General features: G+C 37.6%; 1 protein-coding gene across 9 annotated transcripts in view; it reads left to right on the top strand.

Moving 5' to 3' along the window:
* Positions 1-18,409, top strand: part of RALYL (RALY RNA binding protein like) — a 392,259-nt gene that overhangs the window by 361,906 nt on the left and 11,944 nt on the right. For 8 of the 9 annotated variants that reach the window (XM_042785890.1, XM_042785889.1, XM_042785887.1 and 5 more), the window contains 2 exons: positions 4,924-5,037; positions 9,237-9,415. In XM_042785890.1, coding sequence (XP_042641824.1) covers positions 4,924-5,037; positions 9,237-9,415 — 293 coding nt within the window. The remainder of the gene's footprint in view (positions 1-4,923; positions 5,038-9,236; positions 9,416-18,409) is intronic. The other variant, XM_042785888.1, reaches the window with a different exon arrangement.

Below are 18,409 nucleotides of genomic sequence, written 5' to 3'. Positions count from 1 at the left end.
TATATTTATCTTCATCAGGTAACCCATTTTTCAGTGAAATCTAAAGTAATACAATATGATAAAATGTTTTATATTAAACTTGAAGAGCTTAGATAAAAATACATGACATTTCTTTCCAAAGAAATCTGAATCATACTTTGTGGGTGAATCAATTTGTAACTATGGCAAAAATGTTTCACAAATATAGCTGTAATTCAACAGTAGCACTTTCATTTCTAAAATGTGATTGACCTCAATTTTAAATCTCTTGTTTTGAGATGGATGCAGTTTGTCTCCTTTGGTGTGAGATGTTTCAATAAAAGATGAATTCTGGAAGGCTTTTGTATTCCTGGAAGAGGGCTGGAAAGGGTCACTGAATCTAATTCCTCACTGTTGCTAGTAGCCGCCTCATCTAATCCTTTAAACTCCACCTGAAAGATAGTTAGGGTTTGGGTTTTGTCTGTTTCTGTTTCTTCTAATTTCCAGCTTGAATATGTTTCTCAATTGTTCATATCCATTTGCTGTGCCAACATTGTCTTAGCTTAGAAGTTTTATTTCCTTTTACTTTCTTTTGTCTCGGGCAACCAAGCAAAACTCTTCTGTCACACTACAGGTTTTTCATTCTCATGGTCATCTTCATGGTCCTTCTCCCCACATACCTGCTAGAACTCAGTGGTTCAGTCTGCACACATTATTCCAGATGAGTTCTCACCAGGTCCTTGTACAATGGCATTGTACTTCCCTGACTCTAGCAATACATTATTTGACACATCCTAACACTGTATTTTCTTTCTCAAGGTTGCATTATAACCATAGACTATTGTCAGCTTGAGATTATTACTACACCCAAGGATAATTCTGTCACTATCTTTTTCTGATGAGTTTTCGTGATGAGTGAAGAGTGATGAGGTTTGATGTTAAGAGTAGGAGTTCTGCTGTTAGTCAATCAAGTGCAGGACTTTTTTTTCAGTGCAGTTACATTTTATTTTTTTTCTACTGTAGCATTCCTTAAAATCACCTGACTCCTCCTTTCATTCCATTTCACTCTGAATAGACGATACCTTTCAGTTTCATGTCATCAGCAAATTTCACCTGTTTATTTACTTTTTTCCCTTGAAGTTCTTGAAGATATTTAGCCATTTTGGTGTCAATGCTTGAGGAATTTCATTAGTAATTTCCTTGCCTTTCAATACATGCATTTTTGTCACCTGCTGGCCTTTGCTTAAGTCTAATAGGAATTAAAAAAACCAAACCAAACCAAAACTAAACAGTAAGCTACCTTTTTTTTTTTCCTATTCTATTACTCAAAAGTAGATGAACAGATATTTTGGGCACACGCAGCTCTGGTTTCATGCTTATCAGCTGCTTTACTTCTTGCTTGATATCAATTAAAAAAAAAAAAAAATCCATGATGCTTTAAAGGAGAATTTATATACTCAGAGCAGGACACCTGAAGTACAGTATTTACAGTCTTTACATTTTGTCTTTTTCATAACACTGTGCTTAATAAGGCTAAAGTTCTTCCAAAGATCTATACTAGAGAATCAAAGAATCACAGAATCACAGAATAGTTGCAGTTGAAAGGGACCACTGGAGGTCATCTGGTCCAACTGCCCTGCTCAAGCAGAGTCACCTACAGTAAGTTTCCCAGGACTGTGTCCAGATGACTTTTGAATATTTCCAAGGATGGAGACTCCACAGTCTCTCTGGGCCACATGTGCAAGTTTTTGATCACATCACAGGAAAGAAAAAAAAAAAAAAAAAAAAAAAAAAAAAAAACTGACCAAAGGGATATTCCATACCATATGTCATGCTCAGCAATAAGCTAGGGGGAAGGTTGGTCTGGGAACCACTGCTCAGGAACTGTCTGGGCATCAGTAAGTTGGTGGTGAGAAATTATTTTCATTTGCATCACTTGTCTTTCTTGAGCTTTATTTCTCTGTCTTTGTTATGTTCATTAGTAGTAGTAGTAATAACAGTAGTAGTAGCAGTAGCAGTAGTATTAATAGTAATAGCAATATTAACAATAATATAATTTATATTTTTTACTACATTACTATTATATTATTAATAATATTAATTAATTTATTTCAATTATTAAACAGTTCTTGTCTCAACCCATGAGTTTTCTCACTTTTACTTTTCCAATTCTCTTCCTGTCATCCTGTTGGTGTGGGGCAGGGGGTGAGTGAGTGGATGTGTGGTGCTTAGCTGCTGACTGGGGCTAAACTGCAACAAGGTGAAGGACCATGTCCCTCCCTCAACACACTGGCAGCAGTCGTCCTAATGCAGCCCAGGATGTTGATGGCCTTGATGGCCTTCTTTGTCACAAGGGTGTGTATTGCTAGCTCATACTCATCTTGTTGTCCACCAGAACCCTTCATAATTTTTCTTTAGTAACTGCTGCTTACTACAGAAATACCCGATACAGTATAACTGACAGTGGAATTTCTCTAGGAGAATGATTTTGAAGATTTTTACAATTCCCTGCAAATTAAGACAATAAGCAATTCAAATAATTACACCATCACAATGTTGGAAACAGGATAGAAATTTGGAACTTGTGCAGATTTGTTGAAAATATTTCCCTTTTTTTCATTCAGTCCTTTTCATCATTACCTTGAAGTGATTGACTGTATGATGGAAATCACCTCATTAAACGTCAATGATAAGTTGTAGGTTCAGTGACCAAAGCTTGAGGAAACAATTTTGGCATAGGGAAATTTTGCAAGGTAGCAATAAAGCTATTGAGTCTATGGAGTAGCAATAAAGCTATTGTGTCTATGTTCCCTCTGGTGTGGTTTTCTTCCCAAACTGGGTTTTCACTGAGACACCATAGGGAAGCCCCTGTGAAGCACAAGGTTTGACCAGAGCTGAACAGTAACACTACATACATGCCTGTTTCCTTACCAAACTCAGAAATGCATATATTTTCTGCTTTGCTTTTTCAGCTGGGAACAAATACCATTAGGTCCTTGCAGTTTTGCTTCTGACTTTTGACCTTGTAGCCTTGGCAAGCCTGCTGTTTGCCAGTCAAGGGAGCACCTCTAGCAGAACAGCATGGCTGCATGCGATGTGTTGCCAGCTGGCTTCATAGCAGGTTGCTGCAAACAGTTAGCATTCCCCACTGGACATATTCACACCATTTTGCCTTGCTTACTCCTGCATGGACCAGCCACTGCCCTTGTGGAAGCAGTAACCTTCTAAATATACAGTTATCAGAACCTTAATGTTTTATTGCCGATCTGGGGGATTGAACAGTGAGTCGTTATTTCTCTAAGAACATTTTAAGGCCTTGATCTATGAATATACAGAATAATTCCATCAAATACTGTATAGCATATAAGGGTCTAGCACAAAGAAAACACTTCTAAGCTTTGTTCTCTAAGTCCTACCATCCATTCAATATAAGATCAGAGGTCTCAGCTTATAATAATGTGACATATACAATTTCTCAGTATGAACACATGATTAAACAAGTTCATTACTGCATATAGCAACCTATTGCTTTTAGCTGACTTGTTATAACTATAAAGCACATGACCAAAATTCTAAGATAAAAAGCTTTGGTTTCAACCTCAGTGAATGTGCTTCAGACTTGCAATAAGGCTGATTTTGAAACAAACACATACTCATTTACTACCACTGAAGCAGGCAGTAGCTTGCGTGAACAATTCTTCACCAGATTTTGACTGTCCAATAAAATGACATGAGACACAATAATGCCACATGCCCAGGAGTCAATGAACAGGACTGATATGGCAAGATGCAGCCAGCATACCCTTTGGACAGAAAGGGAACATGACCTTCTCCATGGCAGAGCAACCTTTTTCCCAGGCTCATTAAGGTCCCTCCCATTTCTCTGGATACACATACCAAAGTCAGTGCACAACCTCCTTCAGCAACAGTAAGGATGAATGAGTAATACTGCTCAGTGCTCTTCCATTGTAAGTCCCTCACAGTTTAAAGAGACCATCCATTTCTTCCTACAAGAGTTATAAGAGTGACAGCTGTGTTACCTACTCCTGACCTTTATAAATGGCTTTATTCAAGTATAGGGTTCCTATTTTCTCCTCTTAGCCTTTTCAACATGATATTCTACCACAGACAGGGCAAGTGGATTTGTTTGGACTATCTTATGAGCATAAGAACATGTCCTGATAATTCCATAATAATGAGGTCATTCATGAGTGCCACCAAAGCAGCTACTCCTTCTTATGTTAAACAATGGCAGTACAATAAAGAACATAAATGGAGAGTAATGCAATGCCATAAACATTTGGAAACTTCAGTTCTTAATTTACATTCATTGCTTCCATGTCCCTGGACATGATCATAAAAAGAAATATTTTCATATGTCATCCATAGCTGAAAAAAGTACAAGAAATTACCAGGCCTGAAAGCTTTTGAAGCAATAATACTTAACACCTATTGCAATGAAGTTGTTGCCTGAAACATAACATTGCATTCCTGGCTGCCCGAGCATTTATGTTACCATTCACTTTTGTTGAAAAATAACCACTGCTACTGCAAGGGATCTTTTGATTATTGTTGCTATTATTACAAAATAGTCCAGCAAAATAGCATTGCAAGACTGTGAACTGCCTGTCATATTTGAAACATTCCTTCACTGTAGGCTGTTTTTCAGTAGAAGTTACTTGTATTTACTAAGAATGCCCTTGAGATGTTTTGCCTCAAATGTTTATTACAGAGCAATACACTTCACATAACCTCTTGCCATTAGGGCTTAGAATCCTGTGATTTCCAAGGATTCAGCATTTTTAATTAACAATCTCCACTTTAAATGTTAAATCTCTAAAAACACTGACAGAAATGAGAGTCAACTTTGTAATACTGAGGAAAGTAAAAAGAATGTGTTCTGTTTGGGGGGGGGCTGCAAATATTGTTTATTTCATGTTTTGCATCTTTCCTCTCTTTCCACAGTGAAATCAGATGAATTGCAAACAATCAAGAAGGAATTAACCCAAATCAAAACAAAAATTGACTCCTTGCTAGGGAGACTGGAAAAGATTGAAAAGCAGCAAAAAGCTGAAGCAGGTAGGTGAAAGCAATTTGTAGTCAAATGAATTAAATTAGAACCTAGTTATCAGTCAGGTAGGCAGACCAAAGACAGTGGAAGCCTTCGAGAAATTTTGCTACATAATGGAGGTCTGAAGCAAGGTAAATTAACTCTCAGATAGAATTATTGGGAGGATAAATTAATATTCTTCACAGCGTATATAACATCATCTGAAGAATTGTTTTCTTTGCTGTAGTAGGGAAAAAAATATAAAGATTCTTACTAGATGTTCTGGAAACAAATCACGAAAAAAATTGACTGGACAGAATTAAGTTAGATGTTGTGGACCTTGGGGATGCTTGTGCTCTCCACATTAAGAATTATTAAATGGCCCATATCAGGAATTATTGCCTGGGCCATAGGCAATAGTCACAAGTGGCATCAAGGGAAATTCCTGTTTGATATAAGAAAAGAGATGTGACTAAGGAGTGTAGCAGGTTGCCCAGAGAGACTGTAGTAGCTCCACTCTTTGGGATGTTCAAAACTCATTGGGTCAAGGCCCCATGGACCTGGACCAAACTTTGAGTTTGGCCCTACTTTGAAGAGGGGCTGGAATTGGAGAGTCCAGAGATCCCTTCCAGCCTGAGCTATTGTATGAAGCTGTGGTGGCTCTGTAAAACTGGCCACACCTCCAATTCAGCTTCTCTCTGGATTTAAATGTTTTGTTTTGAGGAAAACCTTGGGAATGACAAAATCCAACAGTACTTTTATATTTAATCAAGATCTTTATTTCCATCATTACAGTGGTCATTTTGTTTAGCTGAATGATCTCACCTGGCAGCACTTTAAAGCCATGTTGAGCAGTTATAAGGGATTTATAAGTCTGTATTTTCACCATGATTCATATAGAAAAAAATCTCAGTTCTTACCACTGTCTATGGTATTTCCTTTTCTATTTCCTTATAAATCACATGATATATCTCTGTACAGGAGCAGCATACTAGTGAGATGATTTTGATGAAAGCCAGTAGGGAAATGGAAGCCTTATCTCATGAAAAATCTCAATGTTCCTTTCTTTCCCTCCCCCCCCCGCAATTTTCTGATGAAAACTTTTTATGTATTTTGTGTGAAATGTGTGAAAGAAATTGCCTCAGAATCCTCAGGTGACTGGGTGTCTGGGCACTCAGATTTGTGTCACTTGCCTAACTCAAATCAATTATGTGAATCCAAAAAGACCCAATAGGACAAATAAAGAGAGTTCCATCAAGACTATCTAAAATGGTGAGAATTAACTGAGGTTCATAAACCTGACACAGGCAAAATAGGTATTTCGATCTGGATCCCTCCTCATCTTTTGTGGGGGTATATCTCTGAACCCAGAAGCTTCCTGGTGGCATTCAGAAATAACTCTACTGAATATCTTCCAAGGTCAGAACACTACAGAAAGAAATATTTTGTGGTTAACAAGTTTAAAAAAAAAAAAAAAAAAAAAAACAACAAACCACACCACAAAAACAACAAACAAACAAACAAAAAAAAAAAAACAGAACAAATGAAAACAGATCTTTAAAAAACCTACCTTTTATTTACAATCATTTTTTAAGTTCACAGAAAAGGATCAATCCCTCGGCTGTTATAGTTTACCCCACAAAATAAGTTGAGTGCTTTTTTTCAAGGCTAATGTAAACCATTAGTAGAGAGTGTGATTATCTCTTCCAGGAGAACCGTACACAATATGTATTCATTATATTATGTTTTGTACTTTATGCAAGTTAGATAAAAGTTGGTATAATCAGTGAAGATGTAATTGCAAGGCACTCCATTGAATCACTTGTGTACTGAAATGCTCTGAGATGGCGCATCCCTACTTCAGGGAGCTTTTATATAAAATCCATTACTATGCAAAACAACCTGCATGTCATTGTACTTTGATATCAAATTTTCACTCTTGCTAAATGACTATAGTGAACTCATTTAAATAGAAATCAACTCAACGAGGAAAATGTTGATTTGTATTGAATCATACTGTTATGCCTTTTGAAGACAAACAATGAATAATATCCTCAGAGATTAAAAACTGGTTTCAAATTGTTGATGTTTTAAAATATCAGGTGCAAAACCCATCCTCCAAATTCCTTGCCTCTCATTGGAGGGTGTGAGGAGAAAAAACATCTCAGAGATATCAGTAAACCTGGATCCCCATTTAAGACTCCTGAGCTGATGAAGAGGGTTATGCAGCCTGGGTGATTACTCTGCAGGTGATGTCTTCCTCAGCTGAAAGATCTGTGTAAGATAAAGCTACATCAGTAGCTGAAATATTTCATTTATGGTGTCAGATGTGAGATGATTTTTTTCCTTCCCTATGGTTTGGCAATATTATTTCTTACTTTCCTCTGCAAGAAGGTATGGCCTCGCTAAGACTGGGATCAGAGAGAGGTTCTATGTCTCATTTACACAAAACATAAATCCAGCCATCATCTTGCCCTTTTGTTTTATTTTTTAAGTTTGCATTACTCTCATGAAGAATATATCTCAGCAAGTTTGCTGATGACACCAAGCTGTGTGGTGCAGTTGACACACTGGAGGGAAGGGACGCCATCCAGAGGGACCTGGACAGGCTTGAGAGGTGGACGCATGCAAGCCTCATGAAGTTCAACAAGGCCAAGTGCAAGGTCCTGCGCATGGGTCAGGGCAATCCCAAGCACAAATGCAGGCTGGGTGACGAGTGGATTTAGAGCAACCCTGTGGAGAAGGACTTGGGGGTGTTAGTGGATAAAAAACTATGAGCCAGCAATGTGCACCTGCAGCCCAGAAAGCCAACCATATCCTGGGCTGAACAGAAGTGTGGCCAGCAGGTCGAGGGAGGTGATTCTCCCCCTCTCCTCTACTCTGGTGAGACCCTACCTAGAGTGCTGTGTTCAGCTCTGGGGCTTCTGGCATAAGAAGGGGATGGACCAGTTGGAAGGAGTCCAGAGGAGGGCCACAAAGATGATCAGGGAGATGGAGTACCTACCCTGTGAGGACAGGCTGATACAGTTGGGGTTGTACAGCCTGGAGAAGAGAAGGGTCTGCAGACACCTTATAGAGGCCTTCCAGTACTTAAAGGGGGCCTACAGGAAAGCTGGAGAGGGACTTTTTACAAGGGCATGTAGTGATAGAAGTAATGGCTTTAAACTGAAAGAGAATAGATTTAGATTAGATGTAAGGAAGAAGTACTTTATTGTGAGGGTGGTGAGGCACTGGAAAAAGTTGCCTGGAGAAGCTGTGGGTGCCCCCTCCCTGGAAGGGCTCAAGTCCAGGTTGGACGGGGCTTTGAGCAACCTGGTCTAGTGGAAGGTGTCCCTGCCCGTGGCAGGGGGGTTGGAACTAAGTGATCTTTAAGATCACTTCCAACCCAAACCATTCTATGATTCTATGGTCTAAACTCCTGATGTGCATAGGGATAAGACTCTGATCCCCCCAGCCAGTCTACTGGCCAGTCTGTCTGTGTTATTCCTCCCTTAATCCTCCTCTGGATCTCTGCTGACTGGATGAAATTACTCAGCATATCCAGGAGTCTTGCAATACTTATCAAAGCATTGCAGCTATCTGTGCCAAGCCAACCAGAACAGATCCTCAGGCCCTTCATGGAAATGATCTTTCTTTTCACCACTTTGCAAAAATTATACAAAACTTATATTTGGGTAACTGGAGGGGGGCATTCTCCAGTTACCTCAGCACATTATACCAACAAGGAGAAACTGTTACTTTACTCCATAAAACTTATGTTCAGTTGTCTAGAAGGATTTGTTGATTATCTGTATCGTTGTTGAGATATATTCACAGTAATTTTATGCAAAGCCTTATTCACTTATTGGCAATTAACAGCTTTGCACTTCTCAGAGCATAGACATTTATACTTTTCATTGGCTGCAGGTAAATAAATATACCGTGACTATACTGCTTGGATTCCCAAGGCAAACTAAAGTCCAGAAAATCACAAGGCTAGATCTGCTGCTAAATCAAGCCTTCAGCCACTGCATGGGATAGATGAGCATGTTGGTACTATGGTTGATTTACACATTAATTTTTTAAAACAAGGATTTTGATGATATTTGCCTGGTAGATATTAACACACTGATTTTCACAAAGCTAGCACATCCGGAGATGGGAAGCTTAGGTTTCTTCCTTAGAGCACTTTTCTTTGCCAGCAATAGGGAAGGTTACTGAATCTCTATAGAGTATGTTTTCCTTACAGAAGCTCAAAAGAAACAAATGGAAGATAATGCTGATTTGATTCAAGAGGAATGCATATCAGAGAATGCAGATAACTCTACAGAAGAGCCAATTGAAGGAGGGCCAGATGCAGATGGGGATGGAGAAGATATGACTGATGGGATAGAGGAGGATTTTGATGAGGATGGCAGCAATGAGCTGGTAAGGAATAATCATGCCATGTCTGTCTATACAGTTGTTACAAATAACCACAGAGAAACAACAATCTGGGTTAACAAAATAAGCTCAGAACAGCACTGTGATGTTCTATAACTAGTGCCTAGTCCTACATTCTTCATACACCGTAGTATAAATTAAGCATAGTCACTCTGAGGATAAACAAGAAAAAATATGTATTACTACAGTTTGTGATTTTAGAAAGGAAATTAAATGTACTTTAAATTGGTTTACATTTTTTATTTTACATTTACAAAGTATAGATGAGAAAGAAAAACATGATATGCTTTGGGTTTTTTTAACTGGAGCATTTCAAAATTAAATGAGATTCTAGAATGGAGAACTTTCTCATTAGTAAACATGTGCTCGCCCATAATATCCAGTCCCTGTCTTCCTTGTGTATCTTCTGCAGGCTGTATTGGCAGCTACAGATTTTTCTGATGGAAGGATTTTTCCTTAAGAAATGTTTGTCTAAGAAACATTCAGATTTTCAACCTGAGCCTGCACCTTCCATGAAACACCCACCATGTTGTTAATCTTCTAAATACTTCTAGAAAAACATTAAAAAGTATTTTGAAGGTCAGATTTATACTTTTTTATTCATTCCTAGTAAGAATGGTTCAATCACAATATTTTAGACTCTAATACTCCACCTCTTTTCCCAGCTTTCATATTCTGCTGCTTTGAGCAGAAATCACTTCTGTTGCTCATTGTCACTGTCCCTCCTTGCTTTTTAACACACAATTAATTATGTGTGCACTGTCATAATCATTCAACGAAGCCAACAGAAGTCAGTCAGCAATGGGCACAGTTGAACCAATACCAAGTCTGGAGTAACAGGGCATGTGAATAACCAGTGTTTTATACTGCTTACTGCAAGCACAGTTTAAATGTATTGCTAATTAGAGTTTTGCGTCCCTTTAGCCAGCAGAAGGCCCTCTTGAATTTGCCAGGGCAGCGGAGCCAGTCAGCCTCATGTCTTCCACCTTCCCAAATGCTGGGACCCTCTTGCTGAGAAGCTAGGCAATATTGTAGACTTCGAAGCTCAGAATCAAGATTGTCACAAATGTAAAATCCTTGTGCTTTTCACCTTCTCTTGCCATTTTCCTTAAGCTTTGGAAGAGTCCACTTAACCTTAGTTTTCTTCCCTGAAACTATAGGATAATAACACTTTATTTCTTCTGCAAATGCCAGGAATATCAGTGAATGAAAAACTGCTATGGATGGGATAAAGGATTGCTCTACAGAGGATTTTTTCAAAGAAATCTCAGGAAATGGGTGCTTCCCATGGAAAGGCAATTATAAATTGAACTGTGCATCTTTCCTCTACAGTTTTTACCCAAACACTGTGCAGTATTGACCAGTACTGTTATAATACGAAGGTGGTAGTTTATGATGCATATTGTAATTTAGTCTGGTATTCACTTATACTGACATACATTTATGTAGATAAAATGGGGAATTCCTATAAGTTTTACTTTCCACTCCAATCACTGATAGCTGTATAACTGGAAAGTCGTTAAGAATACTGTCAAATATATAGTGAATACCCTAGCAGGAATACTTGAGATTTCAGTCTGCTTCTACCAGTTCAGTGCCCTGCTATCTGGCATTACCCTCTGTTTTGTGAAAAGTAGTTTGATAAGCTTGTTATAAAACAAGAAGTCCTAACAGATGTTCTCCTGTTTTATGAAGATTAAGCTATTTAGGAAAAAAAGCTGACTAATAGCAAATGTGTCATTTTGGAATGGTGTTACAACACATTTGAGGTGAAAAAAAAAAGGATTTTTAAGCATGAAAAGTGTTAAATTTGAAACAATTAGGACAAATTTTCCATGTGTAAAAACATAACCTTGGACTCAGAATAAGAAATACCCCTCCAAATGGCATTTTTTAAATGAAATCTATAATGTTTTCCAAATAAAAAGCTAAAAGGATTTAGAATGATGATGAAAAAAAAAAAATATTTTCTTTCATCACTAAGAGAAACAGAGCAAATAGAATAATATTTTAAATGGACATAGCTAATGTTCTGAAATCAGTTCAGCACCAAAAATTGGTTGTGAGTCCACTAGTCTGAAAAATATTAGTAGAGGGAGAGAGAAACATGACTTAAATTTATATCTTGAACTTTTTTTGCAATGCTTCAGATTTAGCTGTAAATCTCCTGCCAAGCCATTTGCCATAAACCTGCTGCAGAAATATCTTTGCTGAACACAATACTGTTGTCTCTTTTTTTTTTTACCTGCTACCGGACCTAAGGCTGTCAGTAAAGTGAAGTGTTCAGTAAGGACAGACCTGCTGCCAGAGTCTAGGTGCTGCCAGAATGGACCCTCCAAATACATGTATGTGGCTCTGCATCTTTGGACTAGAGGACTCTAAAATATATTTCTTTCTCTATTTATAATTCTAATTTTCAAAGGAAAGGACGAAGCAGAATGTATGCTGTGGGTTTGGGTGGTAGGATCAGTTTTCTAAATTCATACACTATTTATTTGGAGAAACAAGTTACTGTACATTAACGGAGTGATAGCTGTCCTCATGCCTGCTTTCAGCCTAGACCAACTGTAAAGAAATGTGACGTAGTTTAGTCTGCAGTCTGAGTTAAGTCAGTCATGGATTTAAGGAGGCTTTAGCCTCCTAATTTTCCTGCCTGGCTGCACACAAAAAAAACACATCACATTCAACAGCTGCACACCTTCTTCATCCACCATTTAGATCAGGATGTTGTTCAACCCTGCATTGTCATTTTCTATGGACTAAAGACATGCCCACAAACAGTCATTATGGCTCAGCTGAAGTGTGAAGAAGTTTTATGCCACAATAATTTGATTGCCCATCTGAACTCTAATTCAAGACATGCTGCATTTGAAGTATCTACTGTAGTCTTTAATCATCACCTCTTGGGAAAGTTTCTTGTGTACCAACTGTTTCCCCACAAATGTCTCTCAGTATGTGTCTCCAGTACTGCAGACACTCCAGTTTGAGGATCTTTTTAGAACAATCCCCAAAGACTTTTGCTGCATTGACATACTGAAGACTTCTTTAAATGGTGATTTCAGATGTATGATACAGCTATGTATAGATATGTCAAATAATTGACTTCAACTTGCTCAGTGAAGAGTGTCATATACTTGTCAGCCTCCTTGTACAAGGGTATGCAATAATATATTGTAGCTGTATATATATAATCACTAACTTGGAATGTATCTCATGAACTTACTTTACAACTCATGTCACTTAACTGACCACTGGAGGTAGCTGGAGTGGATGGAAACTTCAGGTCCATTTCCTTTTTTTCTTTTAGATAAAAAAAAAAAAAAAAAAAAAAAGTAGTTGGTTATCCCTGATTTTACTGGACCAATGAGTCAGGATTTCTATCCACTTCTCCCATTGAACAGATACTAGCTGCAGTAATTAAAAATCTTTGTGTTCCTTCCTAGTGTGACCATACCCATTCTTATTACTTTTAATCCAAACTGTCCCTCACAGCTATGCAGCTTCCAGTCTTACCTTACAGAAAACAAGCTCTTACGAAGAAAGATCTTCATATTTACTGTATGCACCTCACAGACAAATCACAAACAGGCCACCAATCATCAGAATACAAGTCATCAGTGATATCAAGCAGCTTTCAAGTGCCTGTCATGGCTTTAAATTATAAGGAGTGGAAAGGAAAGAAAATAACCTCCTCTTATTCCTGTGGCCACACAACAGAGAGCAGAAAAGTCACCTTTGCAGCACAATCCAACACACATCTTGATATTTGAGAAGCAGCTTGGTCTCAGCACCTCTAAAACAAGCCCCTTCTCCTTACTAGAAGTAGCATTAGCAGTGTGTGGCACAGCTGAGAGCATGTACAAAAAGCATTTCTGAATTAGCGTGCGCAGTGGTCTCCTTACTCTGCTCATTTAGCAGCTGGGCATCCCAGTGCAGGCCCAGAGCATTTCATATAACTTCTCTGAACTTGCTTCAAATGACACTAATCGATCATTGAGAAAGCACTGGCTCAAAATGAACTATAACTTATCATTGCAATCCCCTTGTAAATAACAAAGGTGGCATCCAATTAATCAGCTGAAAGCCTGAACTATTGTATGCTTGGAAAAAAAAAATCACTTTCATCTAATGCTTAATAAAATACCAACAAACTAATTAATTGGAATAAGTTATACACAAGCACTTATATCTATATTACATTGCCTGAGAAGAATAGTTTCTATCAAACTGTCATCCTTTCATAATAAATAACTATAATAATAATAGCACAGCAGTGGTTCAGTAGTTAAGCATTCAGTAGAGCAAACAGTGTTTTCTGGTAGAGCATGTGATCCCAATGATTTCAAATACAGTAGATTTATGGTGTCGTAACTCAGATCAGACTCAGGTTAGTGCTTGGCTGGAATTTGAAGGATATATTCACAGTCGCGGCATTGTGATTTTATGCTGGTGTAGCTATGCTAAAAATAATGAAGCCACACAAGCATTAGATGGGAGTTCCACAATAATGAGTCACCTTTAATGAGATGTCTTGAGAGGCATTTTTATTAAATTATATCAGACACAAAAGGTACAGAAACTGTGGAAGGCCCAGTTCTGGTTACAATGTAGATTTACAGCCGTTATTTCAACAAAAATTATAGTTCCCTTTCTATTAAGTATATTTCAGTTACATTTACCTCTCAAGGATATTTCAGTTCTTACTTTTGTCCTTTTCACGACCTCTGCACTGCATGTTTACAGTCCAGAAACTGATACGGACAAAAAACTCAGGATAGTTCTCTTGCTGCAATGAGTTTCATTATGCAAATGTAAAAACATTATGACATAATAATAGCTATATTTCTTGTGGGAATTGATGCAAATACCGTTTAAATAAATAGAAACAACTAGTACTTTGGCTAAAACTCATCAAAAACATTTCTCTCTTCTATAAGTAGTTAAAGGAAAATTAAAGTAATTTAATAGCAAATCTGTGTGAAACACTGAAACTTTCTTTACTTTCATTATTTAGCATGAGAATTCAACAATGAAGATACTCAGCAGAGGGTAAAATAAGATCTATAGAAAAGGAATAAAATTTTTTCTGGTGAATTTCATGTAGTTTAAGGACAATTTTGCATATATCAAATTGCAAGGTCGAATAAATATGTGACTGTATGACAGGATTGATAGAACTTAATTTATTATTGTAATCAAACTGGATGTTTCATTGCCCTTTTAAATACCCTTTTTTTTCTGTCGATAACATCAGGGCAGACCAGACTGACTCTTCTATTATCAGCAGAATTAGGCTGATTATGCATGTCAAAAAGATCAATAGTTATTGTGACAATTTGCAGCTTGCTGAGTGCACTTATACAGAGTACTACTTAGGAAAAAAAAAAAAAAAAAAAAAAGGACAAAACTTCTAATTAATGGTAATGGCTGAAGCAATGTTCTGCCAGAAATCTTATTTAGATTACTTTAAATATCATTGAGACCAAGCAAAATTTAGCCTTTTTGAGGCACTGAACATTTTGGACTTCATTGAAATCTTGATTTCAATATCAGGGGAAACATGAAGCTCTTCATTCCTAAGACAAATTAATAGGTAAAAGACTGTGTTCACTTGATAAATACCAGTGCAAGATGTTTGTACTTGAGCAAGCTAAGAAAGTCATTAGGGGCAGCATACCTGACAGATACTAATGTGTTGTACCTTCCAAAGCTGCAGTAAATCTAATAACCTGTGACGGAAAAAATGGAGAAAGTAATAAAAGCATGTCATGAAATCAAAAATTGTAAGAAACTTCCTGACGTGCCCTTTTGTTATATTTAATATATGCAATAGCACAGTAGATGTGTTTGTTGTTCATACGCTGTTGTATGAGTCATTGGAAAGGCCTTGCTACCAGCTCCTCCTCTCCATTTTTCCTGGCAGTCGATTTCTCAGAGGAAGACTTCCTAAGTGGTGTTCAGGGTTTTAACCAGGTTACTCCTGACTGACTACATAATATTTTTCTAAATATTATTTACATCCTATCCCCTACATATCACACTGGAACCTGCAGAAAATACAAGCACTGTTATCGTGAACTTTGTGTCTCTCTTTTTACTAGACTTCCCTGCCTGTAATTGCATATTTGTAAAATGAATGAGAAAAATAATTTCCTCACCTTTCACATCTATTCCTCTAAATCTGATCTATATCATTTAGTCCCCAGTTTAAAAGAAAAAAAAAAAATAAAAAACCCACAAAACCTCAAAAGCATAAAACTTTTAAGATATTTATAGTGTAAATAATATCATTAATTTACAACTATTAGAATCTTACAAGACTGATGCAAAAGAGCTTGGAAAGAATGTTTTCTTCTTCTGTTTATCTCTTTTTTTAAGCAAAGGACGGGGAATCAGGAAGTCTGGGTCCCATTCCCAGTTTTGCCACTGAGGCAATGTGGTGGGCAATGTGTCTAAGCAGATCAAATGTGCACATAGACTCAGCCTCTCTTTCTGAGACCAGACCAATGGGTGCTTTTGGACCGACAGCCAACATGTGTGAAAGGATTATTCTCCAAATATATGGTTTAAACTTATAAAAATTGTATGCTTTCCAGTCAAGAAAATTGAAAATGTTATTTTTGCCCATTGAACAACATCGCATATACTCTTCAGTGAATCTGCTTTACTTTTTCATTGAACCCTGCCATCAGTCTTGACCTGCCTGAAGTTGCCAGTCGTCATTTAACTTCCTACATTTTTTGCTAGGAATTATTAGCAAGGCCTCTCTTTTTGCTGTATATGAGGCAATTCTGGACAGGTCCCTTTAAGACCCAGCAGGATGAACATTAATAAACCCTGCCAGCAACTTCCAGCAAAATGCCCAGGCACATACAGCAAGAGCGGGAAAAGTTGTGTGTCCTCTTCTCCTACACGCTGTCTATCCCACTGAGCACAGAAGAACTGTCTGTGTTCAGCAGCTTAAATAGGTACATCCTTTCTGAAACAATAAATGGGTATAAATATTAAATGAAGGGTGAGGTTTTTTGTTGTTTGCTTTATTTCCTGACAACCACTGTAAGAACTGGTCACAAAATTATGGCAGTTAGACTACCCTAGACAACCTGAAATAATGGCTGGTCATAGCCCAGTGCTGCATGAGACTAGTCCTAAATACACTTATTTAGCAAATGTCTGTCAATACCAAGTAGTGGCTTACATGTGGGATTTATAGCTTTGTGGAAGTTTGGTGATAAGTCTATTTGGAAACATTAGGCTGGGTGGAATCTTGCAAATTTATTTGATACATAAAAGAATTTCCAATTACCACTTAATACCTTTTAATGTTTTTTAGAAATTGTCTAAGTGCTTTGTGTCAAGCTCATGCACTGCCTTCCTGAGGACCTGTGATTTGAAAGGGTAGCTTGTGTGCTTTGTCTTTTGGGGGGGGAACAGGGACACTGCTGTTTGTTGACCCACTGTCAGTAAATTTATCATTATTTAGTATTTGTTATTCATTTTTGTGCTAATTTCATTTCGGGTTTGGGCTTTTTTTTTTTTCCTTTTTTTTTTTTTTTTTGGTAGGACTATATGTTTATCTTAAGCTTTTAGGTAATAATAAGATAGTCATGGTGCTTGATGGCTTTGAGACATGAAAATATTTAATTTCAATGTCTCAGCTTCAACTGTCAAAAACAACTGTTGTGCCTCCAATTTAAAAACAAACAAACAAATAGACAAACCAACCAAACGAAATACAAACCAAAAAAACACAAAAAAACCTGTGAATTTAATTGATTCAGAGGCAATAATGCTGTCACATCAGGCCAAAATTTCTCTCAGACATGTAAACAAAATACTTGCCTAAATGAGGTTAATTCCTCTTCAATATAACGTATTTAAACATGATATTCAGTACTAGTGGTCTGGTTATGTTTATTGTATCTAAGAATTTGATCCACAGATTTTGCTAGCCTAAAATTTATGAGCATAGAGTCAACCTCTGAGTGCGGTACAGAAATCAGGACAGCCAAATACTTATCACACAGAAGCAAACCTAGATCTCTTTTCAGGAGAGGATGACAGTGGTTTATAAAAAAGATCGTAAGCTTTTTGCTGTAAATTATGACTGGTAAAGAAACATCAGATTTGACTGAAGTAACTCAGCACTTCAAATATGAAGACTGATTTCAGTTTCCACCCATCAATATTTTGACAATGTAATTTTCACTAATTCTGGTGGAGTCGTTCTTCTTTTACCTTCCTGTATTTTGGTTGACTCCAGTAGAATTTGGATGACTTGTGAAAGGTACTGCGTTGGGTTTGGTTCACTCATTATTTGCAACCAATATCCCCCAGTCCTGTGTAGGGAGAACAGGCATCAGAATAGTAACCTAGCATAGCTACCAAAGCAGCAGTAGAAGGTACAGTGGGAAAGTGGTGAGAGAATGGGAAGGGGACACTGGTGTTTTCTAGGCTCTCACTGGGACACTGAAATCTTCCGCAACAACTCAGGCCAGCTATTGGGTCTGTGTTTGGCTGTGGATTTGAGCTTATCAGGTTAATCCTCAGATTCTTAGACTTAAATGAAATTGAGCAATTGCCATGGATCAAATTTTTCTTGGCGTGTTAGTCTTTGAAAGTAAATACCTTTAAATTCACCAGAAGACACTTATAGAATCAAAGAATTGCTTAGGTTGGAAAAGATCATCAAGTCCAAATGTTAACCTAGCACTGCCATGTCCACCACTATACCATGTCCCTAAGAACCACATCTGCACGTCTTTTAAATACCTCCAGGGATGGCGACTCAACCACTTCCCTGGGCAGCCTGTTCCAATGTTTGACAATCCTTTCAGTGAGAAAGTTCTTCCTAATCCAGTCTAATCCTCCCCTGGCACAACTTCAGGCCATTTCCTCTTCTCCTATTTTCTTATTACTTGGGAGAAGAGACCGACACCCACCTCACTACAACCTCCTTTCAGGTAGTTGTAGAGAGCG

Source organism: Tyto alba, unplaced genomic scaffold (assembly GCF_018691265.1).
Source record: "Tyto alba isolate M040663 unplaced genomic scaffold, T.alba_DEE_v4.0 Super-Scaffold_9, whole genome shotgun sequence".
Taxonomy (NCBI): Eukaryota; Metazoa; Chordata; class Aves; order Strigiformes; family Tytonidae; genus Tyto; species Tyto alba.
The sequence above is the reverse complement of the archived record's forward strand: the minus strand, read 5'-3'. Positions and strand labels throughout refer to the sequence as shown.